The sequence below is a fragment of the Gossypium hirsutum genome, chromosome D02, assembly GCF_007990345.1.
Source record: "Gossypium hirsutum isolate 1008001.06 chromosome D02, Gossypium_hirsutum_v2.1, whole genome shotgun sequence".
Lineage (NCBI taxonomy): Eukaryota > Viridiplantae > Streptophyta > Magnoliopsida > Malvales > Malvaceae > Gossypium > Gossypium hirsutum.
Window position 1 is genome coordinate 25,529,580 of NC_053438.1, and position 23,270 is coordinate 25,552,849.

At 34.0% G+C, this 23,270-nt stretch overlaps 1 protein-coding gene across 26 annotated transcripts in view; it reads right to left on the reverse strand.

Annotated features, from left to right (window-relative positions):
* Positions 1-476: 476 nt before the first annotated feature.
* Positions 477-23,270, reverse strand: part of LOC107908069 (phospholipase SGR2) — a 29,684-nt gene continuing 6,890 nt past the window's right edge. For 8 of the 26 annotated variants that reach the window (XM_041088702.1, XM_041088705.1, XM_041088703.1 and 5 more), the window contains 15 exons: positions 23,080-23,130; positions 21,948-22,118; positions 18,922-19,071; positions 14,122-14,187; positions 13,493-14,014; positions 13,264-13,324; positions 13,015-13,142; positions 12,712-12,784; positions 12,024-12,126; positions 11,496-11,589; positions 11,286-11,348; positions 10,374-10,437; positions 10,099-10,196; positions 9,277-9,323; positions 477-1,251 (listed from right to left, as the gene is read on the reverse strand). In XM_041088702.1, coding sequence (XP_040944636.1) covers positions 1,011-1,251; positions 9,277-9,323; positions 10,099-10,196; positions 10,374-10,437; positions 11,286-11,348; positions 11,496-11,589; positions 12,024-12,126; positions 12,712-12,784; positions 13,015-13,142; positions 13,264-13,324; positions 13,493-14,014; positions 14,122-14,187; positions 18,922-19,071; positions 21,948-22,118; positions 23,080-23,130 — 1,932 coding nt within the window. In that variant the 3' untranslated portion in view covers positions 477-1,010. Of the gene's footprint in view, positions 1,252-2,723; positions 2,851-6,843; positions 7,828-7,856; positions 8,836-9,276; positions 9,324-10,098; positions 10,197-10,373; positions 10,438-11,285; positions 11,349-11,495; positions 11,590-12,023; positions 12,127-12,711; positions 12,785-13,014; positions 13,143-13,263; positions 13,325-13,492; positions 14,015-14,121; positions 14,188-18,921; positions 19,072-21,947; positions 22,119-23,079; positions 23,131-23,270 lie in introns of those variants that run through there. The other 18 variants (XM_041088707.1, XM_041088709.1, XM_041088708.1 and 15 more) reach the window with 16 other exon arrangements.

Sequence of the window (23,270 nt, forward strand, 5' to 3'; positions counted from 1 at the left end):
GTGTCGACTGACCATGATTGATGCACTAGCCTTTACAACCGAAGAGTCTCAGGTTATTGAAGGCTAATGCGACCATGAAGATAATCAATCACTGCCATCTATCGCTCTTACTAATGAAGTTAGTTTCTCGAAATTATTTAATCCCACAGCTGGATCATCTTTAATCTAATAATGAAATAACATGCTTGATGAATAAGTATACCATAAAAAGGAAGATTACTAACTTCTTCATTGCATAGTTAAACGTTTGCATTTTACTCTACTGATGCTCCAGCTCCAGGGTTATGGGAGAAGAGGGAAAATAATAAGAAAAAAAAATTCACGCCAAAATGAGGAAATGAAAAAAAATTTTAAAAAAATTACTATTAAGAACCACATCATATTGCCATTACACTGGCGGCTCACTGACCGTAACATAACAAATCCATAGCATTGAAGACCATATACTAATTTTTAAAACTTCGGTGACCAAATCATAATTTTAAGCAAACATAAATTACTAAACTTGTAGTTTAACTACATAAAAAAATCATGAGTTGCAGTATGATAAAATCCCACAGTAATTGCAGATGGAACTTACTACAAATTTCTCAGCAAATTCAAGAATTTATAGTAGTTTAAGTTAGTGACCAACAAGATCCTTTGATCTATATATTACATGCACTTTCTGCACTATAAGAAACTTGTACATTTGTACCCGCCACCTAAATTCACTAGAGCAAATCTCTGCATTGCTTTTTATGTACACAGAAAGCAAAAAGCAGTATTATCTTCATGTCTACTGCTGCATATCAACATCCCTGATGAAATACTTATAAAATTCTCCAAACGGTACCTCTTTCCAATAATTCTTGAAAACCCAACCCACGTAGAAAAGGTAGCTTCACCAGAAGATGAACGAATAGCAACAGCAAAAGTAACGGTATGACGAAGGAGTAGTGCATCACTTCTTGACCAGATCAGCTAGCATTTGGTTCTAGCGTACAGCAAGAAAAGAAATCTGTTGCCATTCAAGGCTTCTTTATAAATTTCTTAGCTTTCCTCGAGAAGTTTTTCACCATATCTCTGGCGGAGAATGTCAATGGAAGTTCTTCATCAATAGTCTCTCTTTCATCAGACCAGCCCATGGATGCATTCTCATCTTTCAAGCTGCCTTCAATAGACTCCCCCAGGAAGTTGGGATCTTCTGGTATATCTCGATACAAATGTTTCAAAATGAACAGGGCAGTATCATAATCCCTCCAATAGTTTCTGTTAAACAAAAGGTTTACAAATCAAAATTGGAACAAAAAATACAAGTTTATTCTTGAAAGCTGAGGCAACATCAAACATAGGATTGAAGCTATTCCACCCCTCAAGTATTCTTGCTGCAGAACATTCGAACACAATGATGGTATGAAATTTTGCACATTTTTTTGGGGCCTTGTCTTAAGGTTGGGAAACCCCAAATTTTCTATCTTTTACCCTACGCATGATATATTAATGCTTTTTCCTTTTCATTTCTTAATAGACAAACCATTTTGATAGTAACGTCTACAACAAACATTTATGATTGCCAACTCAAAATTTAAGATGCTACATGCGATTACAACATAAAACAGATATAGGGTTTTCAGTTTTAAAGTTTAATGTGGCCTTGTATTCAAGTTTGGCCTCTCCACCGATTCTCCTATGTTTCTAAGTTCAAATGCTTGGTATCAAATTTTAAAATAGTACTAAATTCTCCATGATTAATGATCAGGATTAATATGTTGTTTGATGATCCTAATTTGTTTGTCCCCATGGCAAGATTTTCTTTTTAGTTTTTAGTATTGGCTCGTGGGGTGTCGAAAGATTTAGGACTTGAGCATAAAGACGAATTCCTAAATTTTAGGGATAAGTTTTGGTTGCTCTTTGTTTTTTATTTCTGTTTTCATGAAATCTGGTTAGTTCTAGGTTTGATAGGGGTTAGCATGTTCAGTGTTTTATGTAATTTGTTGTTCCTAGAATCAATGAATTATTGATTCCGATTTAAAAAATCTCAAATAGTATCAATGCATGATCCTTGAGACTTGGGTGGAAAATTTACTAGATGTACCATGACTAGAGCCAACCGAGTTTTAGCAACTTTAGGGGTGATGTGGACAACACTAAAACCATCTCCTCCACACCTTTTCAATATTGATGATGCCAGTATGAATTCTTCTCTTCAATTAACCATTCACAAATTGAACAGAAAGAATTACCTAGAATGGAACCAACATGAAACTAGTAACGATGGGAAACAAAGATTTGATCTTTGACAGCTAAAGTGAAGAAATTGGCAACAACTAATCCAACTTCGAAGGCCAATTGACAAAGGCAGATGTCAAAGATTGTTTACAGAACTTACATCTCTTTCTCACACTAGACAAGATATTGGTTTCTCATGTGCTATGGGGTTCAATTTATGAACAATTCAATCGTGGAACATAAATGTAGAACTTTGGATTGTATGATATTTTAAGATGAGACCATGCAAGGGCATGTATTTCAAAAAGAACTCAGGCAAAGATATTCAAATCTTAGTGAGTTCAATAACTAATTGCAGGTTACCAAAAAAAAATATTTGTGGCATAGTAGTGCAAATGGCACAGGAGATTTGTTCCGATATGGCCAACCATGCAACAGCTCGCAAAAATGGCAAACAACAAATGCGATTCACTTGGCAGATTGTTATTTGACGAACTGTCTCGCGGACTTACATTATGCAGACAGTCCATATGATACAAGCCTGGCGGACTGTCCAAGTGAGAACAAATTTGCAGACACATGAAGCTGCGATCTGTATGGCGGGATTGAAGAAATGCGGAGTATATCTGTGGAATGTGCCTGCGGAATGTATCTGCAGTTAGAATGAAGTTGTTTTGGTGCACGCTACCTGTGATGAGTGCGTGTTTGTTTTAGGTAAAACCAATCTTGGTAGATTTTTTTACGTGTTCAGGTAATGATTGACATATTTGGTTAATTTTTTTTATGTATTTCAAGTTTCAAGATTGTATTAGTGGGATTTGTTGAGTTCTCTTGAAAAGAAACTCATATATATTGTAAAGTTTGAAGAAAACAAAACATTGAGAGCAGACTCATTATACTGCTAATTCTCTGTTTTGCTTTCTTTCTTTGTTCTTAACACCAACAAGATTTCAGAAGGAATGTGGCTGATAAGGATACTAATTTTTTCATTGATTAGCCTATGAAGATGTTTTGGAACATTTAGGCTATTATAAGCATCAGATTAGAACCTTATTCATTATGATAGATCGAAGGATGTGGAAGTAGATTGTCATTTCATAAGAGATATTGTACAATAGATAATAATGCATGCCAACATGACAGTAAATAAAATACGTTCAAACCAAAGCTCTCTCTCAAAATAAGTTTTAAAGACTTGAGGAGAATAACCCATATCTACAACCTAGATTGAAGATAAGTGTGGAAATTCTTCATTCAATTTGGCTATAAATTTGTGGTGATTATTGGCATTATTTTTCTTATTAATAAGGAAACACTTCGGTAGCCTATTACCATCTTTGTATGACCAATATCTACAACCCTGCTTGATAGGGAGTGTAAAAGTTCTCCATTCAACTATTGGCTATAAATACGTTGTTAGTTTTGGTAGTTCTATTTTTCTTGTTAATAAAAAAATTTGGGTAGCCTATTAGCAAGCTACATATGACTTGAAAGTTAGTATATCTTGGAGCTGATGAAATTCATCAAACGACATAGGGTTAATGACAACATGAGTATCACTCCTAAAATATAGTGACACAAGATTATGCTTAAGAGATCCTTATGCATCAAAGACATGTTCGTAAAAACTTCCATGGTTGAAGTATTATCAAGACAAGGCATCAACATGTTTATAAAGATTAATACATTTTAAGCCTTCTAACTTACAGAAGTAATTAACCATCTCATAGGTTGAATTATTCAAGTACTTAGGATGACTTAAGTGCTTGTTTAGCGAAACTGCAGAAAATAGATTCCTTGAATGTAAGGATTTCATTAACTGATTTACAAATATTTGATTTATTGATTTATTTCTAGTAATTAGGAATTAGATTTCAGGCAGATTTTAGAAGATTTTATTAATTATTGATCATGTAAACATTTTGTTTCCATAATTAGTCTAGGTTGAAAACTTAAAAATGTACCATCCTTTAACTCATAAAAAATAAAGTTTTCCATTTTCATCTTTTCTTAAATGGTATTAGAGCCTATATCTGATATTCTATGATTCAGCTTTCATCATTGAATTCTTTGTTTCAGCTTTCATTGTTAAACCCTTGTTTCTGTTTCAGCTTTAATCACTAAATTTGTCTTTTTCGTCCAAAATAGATCAACATTTTATTTGTTTCTCTTCCATTACCTATTTCTTTATGATGTCTGAAATTTCCTCAAGTTGCAGTAGAGTTACCAAAACCAACCCAAACCAATTGCCTCACAATAAAAACCTTATTCCTATCCAAACAATCACCATTAGTCTCAATGAACGAAATTTCACACGATCTCAATCGCCATAAGTATATTAGGGTTGACCAGTGAAACTCCAACCCCCGAGAAGATAGATCTGACATATGTTATTTGGGATGCAAAGAATTCCATGATCGTGACTTGGTTGGTAAACTCGATGGATGAAAAAATAAGTGCAGATTACATGTATTATCCCACAGCAAAGGAACTCAAGGAAAATGTGACTTTGATCTCGACAACTATTCCCAAATTTATAATATACAACAAAAGATTGAAGAGGCCTGGCGAGGAGAACATAGCGTGATCATGCTTTCTAATGTTCCTAAGGATCTTTGGGATGATTCAGATTTAGTGAACGGTTTGGAAAGACCAAAATGACTATAATTATTGTTGGAGAATTCATGGATTCTTTAGCTGTAAATATGGTGGCGCTGTAAATCTCCTATTATTTAGCTATAATTGTTCTAGATTTGTAAGGATAGACAGATTTGTAGACATAGACTGAGTTGTAAGAATAAGCTGATTTTTTTTTTATAGGAGTTTGATTTCTTTCCTAGAATAACTATTGCATCTTTTATAAATGCAGACACATAGCTATCATTTGAAATAAAACACAGTAAAGAGTTCTTCATGGTATTCGAGCTAGGTATTCCAAAAAACTTCTACTTCGTTCATTAACAGTCTTTCATTACTGACACCTTAGCCTAAGAAAACTTATCAACCTTCATTATTGAAACCTTAGTCCAAATATACTGTCTTCATTGTTGAATACCACCCTGAAAATGGTTGATATCTGACATAATTCCTCAACCCTCTCGAACATAGTTAATTAAATAAGGAATTACAAAATTCAAATCCCACTTATCATCTCCATGGGAAGCCTCCTCGTGCAGGTTGAGACAAGGGAGAACAGAGGCAACAAGAGGTTCTTTTTCACCAATGCTAAACATTCAAACCAAACTGAACTTGGAACTCCTTAAAGAAGAGAATAAGAGGTCACATAATCTACTTAACTCTCTTGAAAAAGCCAGTACATCATGTGTATTAACTCAAACAAGCAAGTTCCCTAATTAATGTGCTCTAATGACTAAGACTATTAACAAAAGCTCTTGGGTCCTAGACTCCAGACTGTTGATTACATGATGATTTCCCATAATTTATTTGTCACTTTTACTCTTTGTCCTAGTAACAAAAAGTTTGAAATTGTAGATGGATCTCTAATCAGTTTTGCAAGCCAAGGAATTGTGGATTTATTTCCCTTCACTAAAAAACGTGTTACATGTTCCCAAGTTATCCATGAACCTTATGTTTGTTCGAAAAGCAATCCAAGATCTCAATTGCTCAATGACTTTCTATCCTACTCACACTGTATTTTTTATGATTTAGCTACGGAGAGTATAATTGAACATGCTAAAGGAAGGGATGGATACCATATCTTAGAGGCTAAGAGTAGCAAAGGTAATCTATCCTCCTATTATTCTAAGCACACAAATTCAAAGAAAGAAATCTGGCTACACCATTACCACCTAGGACATCCTCCATTTTCTTTGTTGAAGAAATTATTTCCTTTTCTATTCAAAACTATTGAAATAGACAGTTTACATTGTGATGTTTGTGAGTTGGCTAAACATCATCGTGTTTCATTTCAACAATAGATAATCTTTACCTTTCTCATCAATCCCCTCAGATATATGGGGATCAAGGGTTTCTAACGTGACAAGAGCGGTTTTTTACATTCGTTAAATAATGCACATGGGTAATGTGGGTTTTCTCTTAAAAACGAATCTGAGCCAAGTGACACATTTCCCTTCTCTTTTCAATCGATCAAAAACCAATTCAGATCTAGCATTGAAAATCTGAGGACCGATAACACAAGGTATTATGTATCACATTTCTCTAAAAGGGAAAGGATTATTCATTACTCACGTGTAGATACTCCTTAACAAAATGGCATTGCTAAATGCAAAAATTGACATTTACATGAAGTAACAAGGGCTCCCTTTCTTCAAATAAATGTCACTACAACCAAATGGGGATAAGTTTCAGCAGCAGCCCATTTGATAAATAAGATGCCTCCAAAAGTTCCTAATTTCAAGAGACCTATGGAAATACTTCAATCCCATTTTCCTAACACTAATATAACCACCAAACTTCCTCCAAAAATTTTAAGGTGTTTTAGGCTTGCTCATATTCACAACAAAGGGAAACTTGACCCATGAGCCCTAAAGTGCATTTTTGTAGGTACTTCTTCCACAAAGAAGTATAAATGTCGTCACCTCTGCTCACAGAATATTTTGTATCTATGGATGAAACTGCTAAAACTTAAAATCAAAGGTGGCAACGGAAAAATGAAAAAACTTTCACTGTTGTTGATAATTCAATGAGAAAAAATACATAGGTATTCATATACACAAAATTGAAAGAAGGAAATTAAATCCCTAAACATAAACTAATTGAAGAAACTAAATTCTTAGAAATCAGCTATACACTATCAATTATCACAATTATTAGTTGTCAATAAGTCAACACTCCCCCTCAAGTTGGGGCATAGTTATCACAAGTCTGATTTCCGGACCAAAATATGGTATATCTTATTGCTAAGACCTTTGGTGAAGACATCAATTACCTGCTTGTCAGATGTCAAAAGAAATAAGCTCAAGAACCAGTAGTTAACCTTTCTTTGATGAAGTGACGATCAATCTCAATGTGTTTGGTTCAATAATGTTGCACTGGATTTTAGGTTATGCTGATGACAACCTTGTTGTCACAATACAAAGATAATCTGTCTTCTTTTGACAATTTTATTTCTTCCAATACTTTTCCTAACCACAAAAGCTTAAAGACTCTGAGTGATAGACCTATATTCTGCTTTTGCACTTGATCGAGCAACTACACTTCTTGCTTCAAAGTGACTAGGTTTCCTCCCACAAATCTGCAATATCTAGAGGTAGATCTCCTATCATCCAGAGATCCAACCCAATTTGCATCTATCAAGGCCTCTATCAGGAGGTGACCATGCTTGGAGAAAAAAGATCCATTCCTCTGGCAGATTTTAGATAGCACAAAATGTGAAAAACATCCTGAATAGTCTAAAAATAATGACACCATAGCACCGAAGTCTGGTGAGTCACCTTGGGAAGCTATGGCTAGTTATGCTGAGCATTTGTTGTCAAAACCTTCAATGAAGGATAAGCCAGTCATTTTGACCCTGAGATCACCAAGGCTGTTTGCACTGAAATTCGAAAGGCTGGTAACCTAGGTTTGAGCGTAGAAGATGTATATAGTCTTGTCAGAATGCCAGGAGAAAAGGCACCTGAAATTATCATTGATACACTCCAAGCATTCAGAAGAATAACAGAAAGTTTAGTAAGGTGCTGATAACCTTGACGAAGAAATCTATGCAATAAAATTGCATGCGACTACAAAGTTAGGAGAAGGAAAACATGGAAACCAAAATAATGCTTTAATTTTTATCTGTGGAACAGCTTGCCAAACCATCGATATGAACCAAGACAATTACATGAACAAAAGACTGCAAAGAGCTGATCTAGAAATTTATGATTAAGTACAGAAAGTTTTCTCAACGAAGTCAAGTTTTCCAAGCTAGAAAGAATAATGTAAGAGCTTGTATTTTTATTATAATATTTTATTATTTCAGTTTTATTTTATAATATTTATTTTAAGTAATATATATTATAGACGGCTAGTGCTATTAGCTATGTTAACGGGACTCAGGGCACAGGTGCCTGATATGGATAAGACTCCTAGTGTTGGACACGGTAATTCTCGAAATTTCGGACACAGGGACACTGTCCACATGTTGGACACAGACACTTGGACACTTTCCAAATGTTGGGTACGGCAGTAGGACAGGGCGTCTCACATTTAAAAGGTATAATTCTTCTTTTTGGCGTCTCATAACCTAATTTATGAGATGATCCAGCCTTTGCTTTTTTTGGAAAGGTGCCTTTTTTATTTTTTATGCCTTAGCTTTTGGCCCATTGTGAATTTATAAAATCATGGGCTGGTCAGGAGTCTGGACCAGCATTAAAAATTTTATAAAAAATCCCTAACTAAAAAAACCTAGAAACTTGATTGGGGCTTTACGTATCAGATTTTTTTTCTTTTCCTCAACCAGCAATTTCTTTGTTAGAAGTCATCCACGGTCACCGCCGCCGCCTCCACTGTGTATCCTCCTCATCCTGCTTTCTTTTTCCTTTTCTCCAGGTTTTTTCTTCTCAGTTCTCCCACCACCGCGTCCATCAATTTTCACCGGATCCAATCCATGTCCAGTGTCAGAATCCGTGTCGGATCATGTCAACACCAGTACTGCACCCCTAACTGCCGGAGGTTATTAGTTATCTTTAGGGTTTAAACCTAGGGCTAGAATAAAACTTTATTTGTAAGAAAGCCTAGTAACTGAACTTGCAAGAAGAAAGCCTATATAAATAAGTTGTAGGCTTTGCAGTCATAATATGATTCTTATTATTTTTCTTTGAATTAATATATAGAAACTAGAGGTTTTTTTTAAACCCTAAGTTTTCTAGAGTTTCATCTTCTCTCTTACTACTTTGTTTAGCCCCAAATTCTTTTATTGCTGCTCATTTAGCACCTAAATCATATCATTATTTCCACAATTTCCTTTCCTTTTTCAAACTTTGTAAACTTGCATAAATAAGCTAAGCTTTGAGTTGAATATGCACAACTTTTCTTCTCCATTTCGATTTCCATTACACACATGCATATGTTATATATATATGTATATAGATTCAAGAATCTTACGTATGTGACCCAATAGCTTGTAGATATGGATGTTCAAAAGTTTTATCCTGTAGAAAAACAAAACGACTAGTAAGGAGAAATTAGCACCAGCAATCATAACTAAGAACACAGACTAAAATCCTTATGTTACAATAAGAGGAAAAAGACAACTAAACTCCGTCCACTATTTCTTTGATCACACAAACTCTGAAAATTATATCATTGGAAGTTGGCATAACCCCATACACTCTTAACATTTTTTCAAAGATTCCTTGAAATTTGATAATTCCTCATCCAACTCAAATACCAATTTTCAACTCATTTGTATTGCTCAATCAGGTATATGACTAAATAAGTAGAACTATAATTACTAATAGAAGAAGCCAAGAAAGACCATAAGTTAGAGCATCATAATGCTTCAATCTCCAAATCTAAATGCATACCATCATATTTATTGGCCTCCTATAGGTTGGAGACAGGTGTCTACAAGAGTAACATTCAGTGCTAGATTTAGATACCAATGGTACAAACCAGTAAAACCCTACACATCACAGTAGTGACAACTGACAACACAAAACTAAAGAACCGATAACTGCTAGCAGTGAAGTGTATTAACCAAAGTTCATGTGCAGTCTCATTTTCATAGGCATACATCACAGTAGTGACAACTGACAAAACAAAACTAAAGAACCAATAACTGCTAGCAGTAAAGTGTATGAACCAAAGTTCATGTGCAGTCTCATTTTCACAGGCATACACCAATGCATGCATGCGCACACACACACACAGACTAAAGGGAAATTAAAATGAAATCAGATAACATCAGACAGTATAATTACACACCTGAAGTACATGATCTATCCGTCCTTCACTTCCAGTTAACCTCTCAATCATTAGAGAACCATATGACGTCTCTTCTTTTTCTTTTACATTCTCTTCTCCTATTGTCATAAAAATAAATAAATGAAAGGAAGAAGAGTATAAATGAAATATAGTAGTAACATATATTAGGTCAAACTATTTTTGTTAGTGCACCGGCAACAAGTGCACCAATTAGAGCTACTTGTACACATAAAAGAGAAACTGAAATGACAAGTGATACAAAAAGTCTAAACTACCTTCTAGGTTGTCAGTGTCTCTTGATTGGCATGCTGTGAGCACTTTTGCCTGTTCAAAGCAATTCTAGAAATTACCAAATCAGAACTAATGATATAATTTAGTTATGACCCTAAGCCATGTTCCAATTGAGACTCAAGTTTCACAATACATTATAATTGTACAATCAAAAACTAAAGCAACAATTCAGCATTTTGTGTATTATGGAATATTTAAGGCAACTAAGAACTCCAATGAAACCAGTATGATCATGTATCTTTGTAGAGATTGGAACTTAAACATGACCAGATACCAAGTATTAAACATGTAAATTAGACTCTTGATTTTAGGTTACTAATTAAATGATCCATGTATTTCACGTTATATATGGAAATAATTTGATAATGCTTTCAAGGTTCAAATATTCATTAACTATTAATTAAAAATTCAGAATAAATTTCTACAACATTAACAGCCAATGCTTTTGACACCGAATGAACCAAACAGGGATAAAAGCTTCATCATAACCTCATAAGGTTCAGCACTAAACTGTCAACACATGCATTTCTTCTAGCTTTGGAGAAAAGAAAGAGAAAAAAACAGACTGTTTTAAGTAGAATTAGCCCAAAACAAAATTAAACCTCTGCTAACTATTACTGTTATATCATTCCAAAAGAAACAAACAATAAGTGAATGAGAATGACTTGTACTCAAACTTGCACTCAGAAGAAACAAATTGGATTTTGACCATTACTCCTATACGTGAACGCATGTATAATTTTACCAGAATAATCAAGGAATCCACACTTAGACCAAATCCAGAACAGAGAAAATTTTGAGAAGTTCATTGCCATAGAAGTTGAAGCAATGGAACCAAATAAAGCTTGCATATATAACAAAAAGATATTAACTTGGGGAAGTTTAATTGGACTCACCCTTACAGTACTGAAATGATCCATTACTACATGAGAACGAGCAGCTAAACGTTCAGTAAATTCCTAAACAAAAAAGACAAGCATATCAAAAGCTAAACATGGGTAGGGTACATGGTGAAAGAGAAGAAAGGGGTAAACCAAGGGGTAAACCAAAACGGGTGAATTCAAGAAAGAAAGAAAAACATAATAAGCATATATCAAAGGCCTTACTTGAAACCCAATATGCAGCCTTTTTCCACCTTTATGATAAGGGATAATGACAGGACGTTTAGTGATGTATTCTTTACAAACAAGTGGTTCTACTCTGCATAAATTCAAAAATGCTCTGTAAAGTTTAACGACAGATTACGATCACAAATTAAGATGAAAAAATGAAACATGTCCAGAAAGAAAGAAACAGATGGCAAAGGGAATACAAATTTTCATTTGTTTTTGTTTTTCTTTAGGACGCTGCCTGGTTGTGGACACACAAAGATAGATACGCACATGATATCAACAAATCAAACTCAGAGCTACAGTGAGTCCATTCCTCACCCCACCCAAGACCCCTCTCCTAAAAACAAGTGGAGAAAAGATCATACACTTGTCTACACCCAACTATAGCTTCACAATTCTGCCAGTTTAGATGAGCCAAACCAAAGAAGCTCATGCCCCGCCACAAATGAACCATTTCACTTAAGATCTGATATTCTCTGCACCAATGATGAATAAAACAGTTCATTACAGGTTAACACCAACCTATATGCTACAGGATCAAATGGATGGAAAATGTTGAACATTTGACGACAAGCTGGCATCTCTTCAGATATGTTCTCCTCATCCCAATAATCTTGCCCTTTGCCTGCAACATAGAGAAAAATAGTTAGCAGTTCAAGCATGATATAAAGTACAAAGAGAACTGTTGTGACGGGGCTGGAAATCAGGAAAACTAAGGTGAGAAACATAATGTTAGAACTTGAAGATTCAACTTAAACAGAAGATATGAGGGAAGCAAAAAGTAAGAGAGAAATATAGTAGCTAATAGCACCTTATATAAGACGATAAAAATTGTGGCACACTAAAAACTGTATTAATTTAAGTAGAGCAATTAAAAACATAACTAGGACATAGCAATTTAAAAGATTAAGTGAAATGATCAACAAAAATAAAGTGAGATTATTTATCAGAAGAACCAGGCACAGCATAATAAATAGCAATATTTGAAATAAAGTGAAATCATTCATTAGAATCATGATAACTCTGTGACTTCATAAAAAATACGATAATTATCTTCCACCGGCCAATGGTATCCAACTTTTATTAAAAGTAATAATGAATAGAACACAAAAACTTTACAATGTAGAAAAAGGAAAATTGCAAGTATGCTTAAAAGGATTTAAATGTGCCAATAGTATACACATAAAAGGCTTCCAAATTTTATCATTACCAAGTCCAATACGGATATTGCAAAGGGCAAGGAACACTCCCAAAGGTGATCCCACTGCAAAGAATGTGTCGACCTGATATTATAAAATTTGAACTGAATAAGTCACAAGTTCCATAAAATGTTAAATATCCACTTTTTCTTCTTCTGGGAAGGATTACCTTGGTTGTATGTTCCTATGTATCTTTCAATACTACTAAAATAACATTAGTATATCTTAAAGAGAAGGTACTCTATCACAGGAAAACCAAAAAAAAAAAAAAAACATTTTATGAAAGAAAATCAATTATATTCTTTTAATCATACCTTGAATTCAAGCTTTGTGTATCTAATATAGGGGGTATAGCTCTTTGTTGCATCCTCTAGCTTCAGTGGCAGCTTTTGATCAAACTTCTGCAACATAGGTGGTTTTTGCATAAGCATCTCCTTATTTTCTGTTATATAAGACATCAAAACTTGTATAAGATGTCCTCCATAAGAATGAACCAAATGATAATATCAAGAATAGAGATTTCCATGCACTAAAAACGAGGGGGGATCCTTCAATCAGCATACCACCTATATCCTCAGAGTTATTTGATTCCAGCTCTGCAATTTTTGCTTTTAGGGAATCGATCTGAAGCAGGGGAAACGTTCATTTAACACATTGAAATCCAAGGAAGCAAAAGAAAAACATCTATCGGTGGTCGCATGTGCCCAAAAAACAGTATCCATAGAAACAAGATACCCTTCCTGAATGCATAAGTATGTGTATGTTCCTATATAGGCAAATTGAAATTCTTACCTCCTCTTTAAGCATTTTGATTGTTTTATCCCTATCTCTGGCTTCTTCGTTCTCTTCCTCAGTAGCTTTCTCCCAACAACCGTCTGAGACAACAAAGTCTACTTCTGTAGTTTCCCCAGACCCACTCTCCTCCAGCCAAGGGGCTCCACTAAAATCATTAAGTGATTGATGCACGTCCTCCCTGCAACTTTTCTGCATAGGGTCCTCAGCTGCTACATCAAATTTAGTTGACACTGAGGATTTGTCTTCAACATGTCCTTCTATTACTGATGGATTTGGAAGTAGAATTTCTTCCCCAAGGCAATCGACTATGTCCTTTGTCATCATAGTTGAGTCATTTTTCTCTATATTAGCCAAAGAACTGCATTCAAAAGACTGGTCAATCATATCAGGAGAACATTCTAGATCTTTTGAGTCTTTCTCATACAGACACTGCATTGGAAAAAGGGAGGAGAGATTTTCTTGATGGCATAGGATGTCGTATGAGAGGACGCTTCCCAAAGAATGACCATATATTGAAACCTAAACAGAATTGATGCCATAATTAAAAAACATAGAGTGGAAACAATGTCAAAACAGTTATATAACTTAATGAAATACAATACATACTCATTCAACTAGACACATACCTTTCCATCATAACCAGGATTCCGTTTAAGAAACTTTAAATACAGCCTATTTAATTGGTTTGAAACCTGCAGGACGAGAATTACATATTGATTTGGTTTCAAAGTTAAATCCTTTTCAGAATGTAACAACCTTATTTCATTAAAGGGGTCCACCAAAGTTGCATGAAGTTAAGACATTCAAACATAAAACAAGCCTTAAAAAATCATAAATGTAAGGGCCCTTAAAACTTTTATGCATCTTTACACAAAAATATGCCATAGAAACCATTAGTGTATCATTGGTAACGCAATACCTATTAACTTCCAGGAAACTAATGCACTTTCACACCCTAATATGTAAGAGCCCCCCAACCATCCTCCCTGCACATAAATAATTTGCGCTAAAATGTATATCCTATAATTAATATTTATTGTTAGCCTGAACCTATACCAGCTCCCTTTGTTCCTCATATATGAATACTAAACCAAATAATTTCCTGAAAATGTAAAGTAGACTTCTTACATTTTGATGCATAAAGCCTCCTCCACTTCTCTTCATAGATCATTGATTATATGCTAAAAGAGGAACTTTTATAATCTATTCCTTTTCCCACATCCAAGATGACCAACCAACAATCTTTGCACTTTTTCTCATCCAAGAAGCCTTGAACTATTTTGAGACACAAGAACATCAAATCACAAGAATTTTCTCATAACCACTATTAATTTGGATATTATTTTTATTATATTGCAAAAACTATTACCACCTACACATTAATAGAAGATGATTCATTTGAGATATGCAAATCCAAATAGATAGAGAATTATGAAGGAAATGAGATCATTGATGACCTAGAATAGAGCCATATAGCACAATCCACGGTGACTCACATAACTAAGCCATCTAACTTGAAAATGCTGCAGCTAACTATAGACAATTGTGTTTTTAGCTCCCCACTTGAAAACCATACAAGTTCATCCAAAAGTTTTCATTACATCAAAACTACCTTTGATATCAAAGCCCTCAATGGTGTTAGATAATCATCAACTACCACTATAAATGCAACAAATATAACCAGATCATTACCTTCATACTAACATCACTCACCACCACAAAAAATTCATTCAATGCCAACTCCCAAAGCATCATCAAGAAAATAGATTTATGCAGTTGAACTACATTCCTTGGCATTATTTACAAATAAAAACCACTTAAAATACGAAATTGAAATTCATATTGAAGTGTGGAAATCAACGGATGTTGACTAGTGTTTAGTAGAAATCAATGGAGTAAATAGTAATTATGTTGATTGAGGTTCGGCAAAGATGTTTTAATAATAATTTATTGACTACTAGTTGGTAGAGATGATTTAGGAGTAACTATTGCAATTTGTAATAATGTTCATTATTAGTGCCTAATATCATGCTTTGTGATAGTTTCCTATTCTAGGATTTTAGCATGCGTAAATATAGGCTACTAAAACTAACAAAAAGTAAGGAAAAGAATAAAGATTTTTCTCTCAACAAACTCATTTTCTTCCAAAACTTCTTTCTCAACATGGTATCAAAGCAAGTTCTAAACCATCCAAAAGAAGAATGCATAAACAAAACCTCCTAAATCAACCATTGCAGGCAATAGAGAAAACTAAATTTCATCTTTTAAGTTGATTAGAACAACTTCAGTTATTATCTCCAAGGATATACCATTTGATCAGTTATTTGTGTCCAACCTTGATTGGAATATGCTATCTATAAGCTAGATTACTAGAGACACCAATTATGTTGCTAAATTTCTTCCAAGCATGTGTCAATTTCAAGTCTTGGACTTGAGGAAGACAATTGACTATGCTAGGATACGTGTGTAGGCTTATACCTTCTCGAAATTGACATATCGTAAATCTCAAAACTCAATATGTGCCTTCATTATTTACTACCAGTGAATATGTGCAATCATGTTGTGGCACTATTGATTAGGTCATTCGAATTCCAAATATCTAGAAAACCTTTTCCCTCATTCAACAAAAACTCAAAAAAAAATTAATGTGAGGTTTATCAATTATCCGAACATGTATGAGATACCTATCAAAATCAACCATACCATCCATTCATCCCTTGTTAATAATTCACAGAGATATTTGGGGCCAACATCTCTAATCAACAATATTTCCAACTCCACATGGTTTGTGTCATTTATAAATCATGAGTCATATTTTTCAATTTTTCAACAATATTTCAAACCCAAATTTCAAGCCAAACTATAAGAGTTCAAGATAGATAACAGGAGGAAATACTTTTAACTCAATCCTTGGAGCTTATCCCATTGAGCAAGGAATAACATCAAAGCTCGTGTAGACACTAAACAAGACACGTAGTTGTCAAAAGGAAAAATCAACAAATTTTGAGGTTGCCAGATCATAATGCTCTCAACGCATGTGCCATAGCACTTTTGGGGGGGAAGTTGTACTTAAAGCAACTTGATAAACAAAATGCCTTCTCGAGTATTAAAGTTCAAAACACCATGTCAAGAACTCCTGGCTTCGTATCCACACACTCAAATTATCTCCACCTTTCCTATCAAAGTCTTTGCATGCACAACATTTGTTCACATCAACCAACAACAACAAAGCAAGTTGGCTTAGAAATCCATCAAATTCTTATTCTAGGATATTCTCTAAATCAAAAAGGCTAGAAGTGTTATTCCCAAAAAAGAAAAAGAAAATTCTACAACTCCATGGATGTCATTCTTTAAAAATCAGCCATATTATGCAAAAACTAATATTCAAGGGAAGAATCCTATTCACAAGGGAATATTAGTTTTGGGACGGCATAATTAAGATTTATCAACCTACATGAGTCTATCACCAAAACACAAGCCCAAGCCTTCAAACGACCAAAGCCTAAACCTTATATCCTCGAGTATGAATCATCTCACCTTGAGCTTGATACATCAAACCTTATGGGTGACCAATCTAATCCCTCTAGCCCAAAATCCACACAAGTGAAGTAAGAGCTAATAATCTATTCTCAAAGACAAAAATGTCCATAGAACTTAGGACATTTAACACCATAGCAATCCAAGGATCTTAACCAACTCTAGAGAATATGGAAACTCAAACAAGTAAACTCTTACTAAACCAAATCCTTCTGTAATGGTAAAAGATCTTCATCAACTTATAGCCTTATGAAAAGGTTTAAAGTCTTGTACTCAACATCCTATTCATAATTTGCTCTTATAGAAAGTTGTCCCTTAGTTTTAGAGCATTTGTCTTTGCTCTAACCAATGAGTAGATTCCAAACAACATTCAGAAAACCCTTTTGCAACCTAAGTGGAAAAAATGTTTTTTTGGAAGGAATCCGAGCTCTAGGAAAGAACACATCATAAATCATTGACTTGCCTAAAGGAAAAAATTCTTATTGGTTGGAAATTGATCTTCTCAATCAAACACAATGCTGAAGGTAGCATTAACATGGACAAATCTCATCTCACATTGCAAAGAAGTTAACTCATCCCATGGGATGAGACTTTTATTCGAGTAGCCAAGCTAAATTTGGCAAAGTACCATTGCCTTTGGTGGCAAATTTAAACTTGTCTCTTCACCAAGTAGATGTTAAAAATGCCTTCTTAAATGAAAACATAGGAGGAAGTCTAAGCGAAAATTCCCTTAGGATTAGAAACCCAAGGGAATATTGGCAAGGTTTGCAAGCTCCACAAGTCACTATATGCTCTCAAAGGATGTGTATTGGTATTTGGTAGAATATTTTTGGAGTAACTATATTGATTAAGATTTAGTGAAGACTTTTAGTAATAATTTCTTAACTAGTGGTTGGTAGAGATAATTTAGGAGTAATTATTGCATTCTGTAATAATGCTCATTATTAGGGCCTAAAATCATGCTTTGTTATAGTTTTCTGTTTTAGGATTCTATCATGTATAAATAGAGGCTATTGTAATTAACAGAAAGTATGGAAAACAATAAATTATTTTTTCTCCGAAAATTTCTCTTTCTCAACACTCTTTTTCCCTTATAATTTCTCTTTCTTTACATGAGGGCAAAATGTGGTACCTTTTCCCTTGTAAGACTTGAATTCCTAACTCACCCACTAACATGGATGAAAACATGGAGGAAAAAAGAACAAAAGAGAGGTAATTAAAAAGTAGTTTCTCGTTAAGGTACAATTTTTTTCCTGTGCAAGGGAATTGGTAGTCTTTTCTTTTGAAGTGTATTCAATGTGGCAAAAACCCTAATACATATGAAGGGAAACAACAAGTAACTCATTCTTATGTTATTTTACTATTTTATTAAATCTTTATGTAATTTACTCAACTAAGTCGTTATCATTTAACTTATAACCAAACCAATTTGCTAAGCTATCATGTTTAGACGTCAATATATATCATGTTTAGAAAGGGGGATGCAGCTAAAAATCTTTTTCCAATAGTTGTTTAGATTAAAGCAAATCCCTTGTTTTCAAGAAACATGTATATGAAAAACTGAAATTCCTTTTTAGTAGTTCAGGAGCAAGATAATTAAAGATGCAAGACTAGATATCTAAGGGGAAAGCCCTTCAAGGGTGGAAGAGCTAATTTAATCATGGCAAAGCCAAAATGATATAGTTTATTACTTGAGCTAAAGTATTTTTGAAAATGAGTTGAATCTCAAATTGCTGAAATTGTTTGAAAACTTCTTCTAAAATTCATCCATTATTTAGAGCTATATGCGATGATATCCAAAGCACAAACTAAAAGAGAAGCCTTCTTGAATAATCATGCAGACTTAAAAATGAAAGAAAGAATAAAATGTATAATAGCAAACACAATACCGAGTCAATAATGCTCTGACAGTAAATAGGACTCATGTAGTATAACACATCATGAGCAGTAGCGCTCAGCATAACTCGCAAACCCCGCACGCCATCTAGGGTGATTTTGTCAACTGCAGCTTCCCCACTGAGCTTCAAGCCTTTTCTCCACTGAAACACAAAAGCCAGGTGAGGTACCACATAAAAGAACATCATAAAATAAAAGGAAGAAATGAAACTTTCATTTAAGTACAAAGGAAAAGAAACGGAGTAAGAACAGACTCTAAGTCAAGCACCCTTTCACTAAAAATTAATGCTGTTTCACATAATCCATTAGAAAGGGTTGCAGTTCAGCATGCTCAAAGGAGAGTAATGCTTTGTGCAAACTAAATAGCTAATACGGCCAGGATGACAAACAAAGTATTTCTCTTAAATTGCCCATCATTACGGCTGTTGCATTTGATTTAAAAAAATAAAAGTGGGGTGGCACATGTGCGCCTTGTAGGTTGGCATTTGAGATCTCTTTAATACCAATAAAAAATTTACAAGTCATGGTCTTTCACCTTCATCTATCATAAATGATGAAACCTTTGGTCAGAACAAACAAAAGCATACTAAAAATTAATGATAGTAAATCGAAAATGTCAAAAGCAATCCTAACCAAATTACTCTGACAGAAAGGTCCTTCAAATTTGCATTTCATCATCATTTCTCCAAATTCATTAAGCAAATAAAAAAATTCTTCAAATGTTTCAACATGAAAAACTCAACATTCCACTATACTATTTTGATACTCTTTTTAGTATTGTCTATGCACTCAACCAACCAAAATTTAAGTTCCAAACCAGAGAAGTTTTTCATAATTGTAATGAAACAGTGAACTAGAACAACAATTTTGTAGCCAAAAAGTATTGATCAGGTTATGAATGTATACACGCTAAAACAGCAGTGCATTACAAATTCATTTTTCAGATTCATCTTTCTAATATTTCATTATTTTGGTTTCTGTAGTTCAAGGTAAAAACAGATAATTTTTTATTCAGCAATAGCATTCATAGTGTTTCACTAAGTAACAGAATTAATAAATGAAAGAAATCAACTAAGAAATACAGGATATTAAGAAAGAAACCAGAGAATATATCAGACTTTAACTCCTAAAATTACTTCTATTGTCTTATAATATCTCCTAATAGCCTATTTTCCCACACTCCCCCTCAAATGGTGAATAGATATTCTCCATTCCCAGCTTGGATGTGAACTTCTCAAAATCCAAGCTACTTAATCCGTTTGCAAGAATATCAACAACTAGGCCTCGAGCAGACATAAAAGAAATACAAATCAAACCACATTCCAGTTTCTCCTTGGCTTTGTAACCCATGGCTAACATAACATGGGCAGACATAAAAGAAATACAAATCTAACCCTTGGCTTTGTAACCCAAACCATGTCGGTGGTGATTGCTTAGGCCACAAAATGCCTTTCCAGGCTTACACATAATATGGGTAGCCACCTTCTTTTCATACCTTGGAGGAATTTGCATATAAATTTCCTGCTCAAGTTTTCATGCAAAAAAGCATTCTTAACATCAAATCGCTTCAATTTCCAACTGAAATACTTGGTTAAGTGTAGGATTGACAGGCTGATTAGAAGAAGGATGGATTCTATGGATTTGATCTTTTTTCTATTTCCTAGCTTCCAAAACATGTATAAATACTTGGTTTCCGAGGTGGAATGATTATACAAACAATTCTTCCATATCTCTTTTGTATATAAATATGAATCCAGAAGATGCCAATCAATGTTATCAAGGGTGCTAGATGCACTGCAGGCGCTAAGACCTCTTATATAGCCTGAGGCCCAAGGTGCAAAAAAAGCACTCGCCCAAGTAAAATAAGGGGTGTAAATATGTGCAAATAATAATATATAATAACTAATAAGATAAATTTATAATTTTATAAATTCAAATTATTAAATCTCAAATAAAACCTGATATGTAATTAAAAATTGACAATAACTCTAAATTTCCTTTACTTCCATAATCCTTTTTTTGTCAAAATTCACTTCCATAATCTCTTGAATTGTTGTCCTTGCAATAAAATTTGGGCCACTTCCATTGTATTTGCTTGGCTTGTTTTTCATCTATTTATCATTTAATATACAAACCACTCCTAGTGTCACAAATTTGAGCTTCTGCCTTCTCCAAGTGTCTAATTTCAGTTTTCAAACATGCAAGGCGGCCGACACAAGCTTCCATGACAGAGACAGATTACAAAAGTAATGAAAATAATTACAAGAAATTTTTGAAAACCAAAAACAGCATGATTTCTCCCCTGTTTTTAAACAACAGAAATATGCTTTAGGAGAGGGAGAAAATAAATAAAAGAAGAACCAAGAAAAAAGGGATTTGATTGTAAATTTAAACCTAATAAAAGCAGTGCTTGGGTTTATAATAATGGAAATCAAGAAAAAAAATATGGTATTTAACTTTCAAAATAAAGAAAAGATAAATAATAAAAAGAGGAGGAAATTGCAAAATTAATTAAAGCTAGCTTTTTTGACACCTTGGACTGGAGCACAAGGCGCAACAAGGCACTCGCCTGTTTGAAGATGCCTCACCTAGGAGGCTCTGAAGCGTTTTTATGTTTGTCGCTGTGCCTGAGCACCAAGGCATGTGCCCTGACATCAGTGATGCCAATATAGGACTTTGCCAAACAAGGTCCCTTATAATTTGTATGAAAGGAACACTATAATGTTTAAAGGGAAGCAGATTGTCACATTATATTAAATAGTCAACTAATTCAATCAAGCTAAGCAGTCCTATCCATTCAAATTACACAAATCATCATCCAATAATACAGCTAGCAAGCAGCATAATAAAAATGATAAGAGAGAGAATGCGATAATAATGACAATTAAAATAATGATATAAAGCCTCATTCAAGTACAGAATATTTTTTGTACCACATATACTACAAAAACTTTCTTAATAAGAAAAGCAACCAAACAGCCCAAGTGTAAAATCATTACAGACAAACAAATAATTTTACCTGACATGGGATGAAAAGGACTCTCTGTTTGCGTCGTTGATGTGAAGTCAGGTGTCGCTCAGCAAGGCTTGCTGTGATATGGCGAAAGTTGCCAACATCATCAACCAAATTAGATTTCTCCAACCTCTGACCAATACCATGGACCATAAAGACCAAGTGTCGAACAGGAACCTAGATCAAATTTAAACAGTCTTATTCTAAACTTCATTAAACAGAACAAGATCTGATATGTGCCCCACATGTACACTATTTGTACCAAAACCAGAATAGAGGAAGAGAAAAGTAATCAGGTTACAGTCCTTAACAAGATGCACAGGTAGAAGTTTAGGATTAAATTAAAAACAATTTGAAATTGTACACAAGCAACAAATCTACAATATGTTTTCATGTAAAATATCCATGACATCAAAGGTTTGCCAGCACAAAATTAAGCATATAGTGAAAAAGAAAATATTCCTCTATATTCTAGGCAATTGCTAATATCAAACCATGTAACTACCCATCGACTTAAAAAGTGTACATTACATTAACAATTGGAAAATTTCAAGTAGACCACAATAAACAAAAATAAATAAATAAAGCGTAGTTGGATAATATACACAAAACCAAAATTCTAAGTACAATAATAAAATGCTAAATGATAGAACAAGTTTATCCGTGGTAGTTTTTAGTCCAAGTCAATCCCCAAACAATGCATACTTTGGTATAGTACAACCAGCAACAAATTCATTTAAAGAAAAGCTGGGAACCATAAGATTTGCAACAAGCAACATTTTATTTCAGTAAAGTAATTAAGACATAGAAAACCAGGCAAATATTAATGAGCAGCTTTAAATATGGGATGTCATGTTAGTAAAGAAGACTTGACTAGCCACATGGTGTTGCTGTTGATTGCTAATATAGTAATAAAAAGCAACAAAAAGTAAGATGCCATGACTTTTTTAACTGAAATAATATTTCAATGCAGCAATTTTTCCCCAAAGCCAAATTTATAGTTTTTAAGAAATATTATGAAATTCCTTATATTTACAAAGTTCGGAAAGCATTAACGAAAAACTAATATACACCTTACAGAATCATGTTAGTGAAACACACAGACATTATGCAAGAAGCAAAATGCTCTAAAGCATACCTGAGAACAATAATCGTCCATCTGTTCCTCTTTTCTTTGACGTAATTCATCCTACATAAAATAAAAATAAAATAAAATAAAAACACGTGTTAAAATGTCAAACACTGTTCCAAGTTCAGGCCCACTCAAGAAATTTGAATATTAGCATATCTATCATTAAAGCATAGAATGTTTTGTGCCGTTAAAGCATA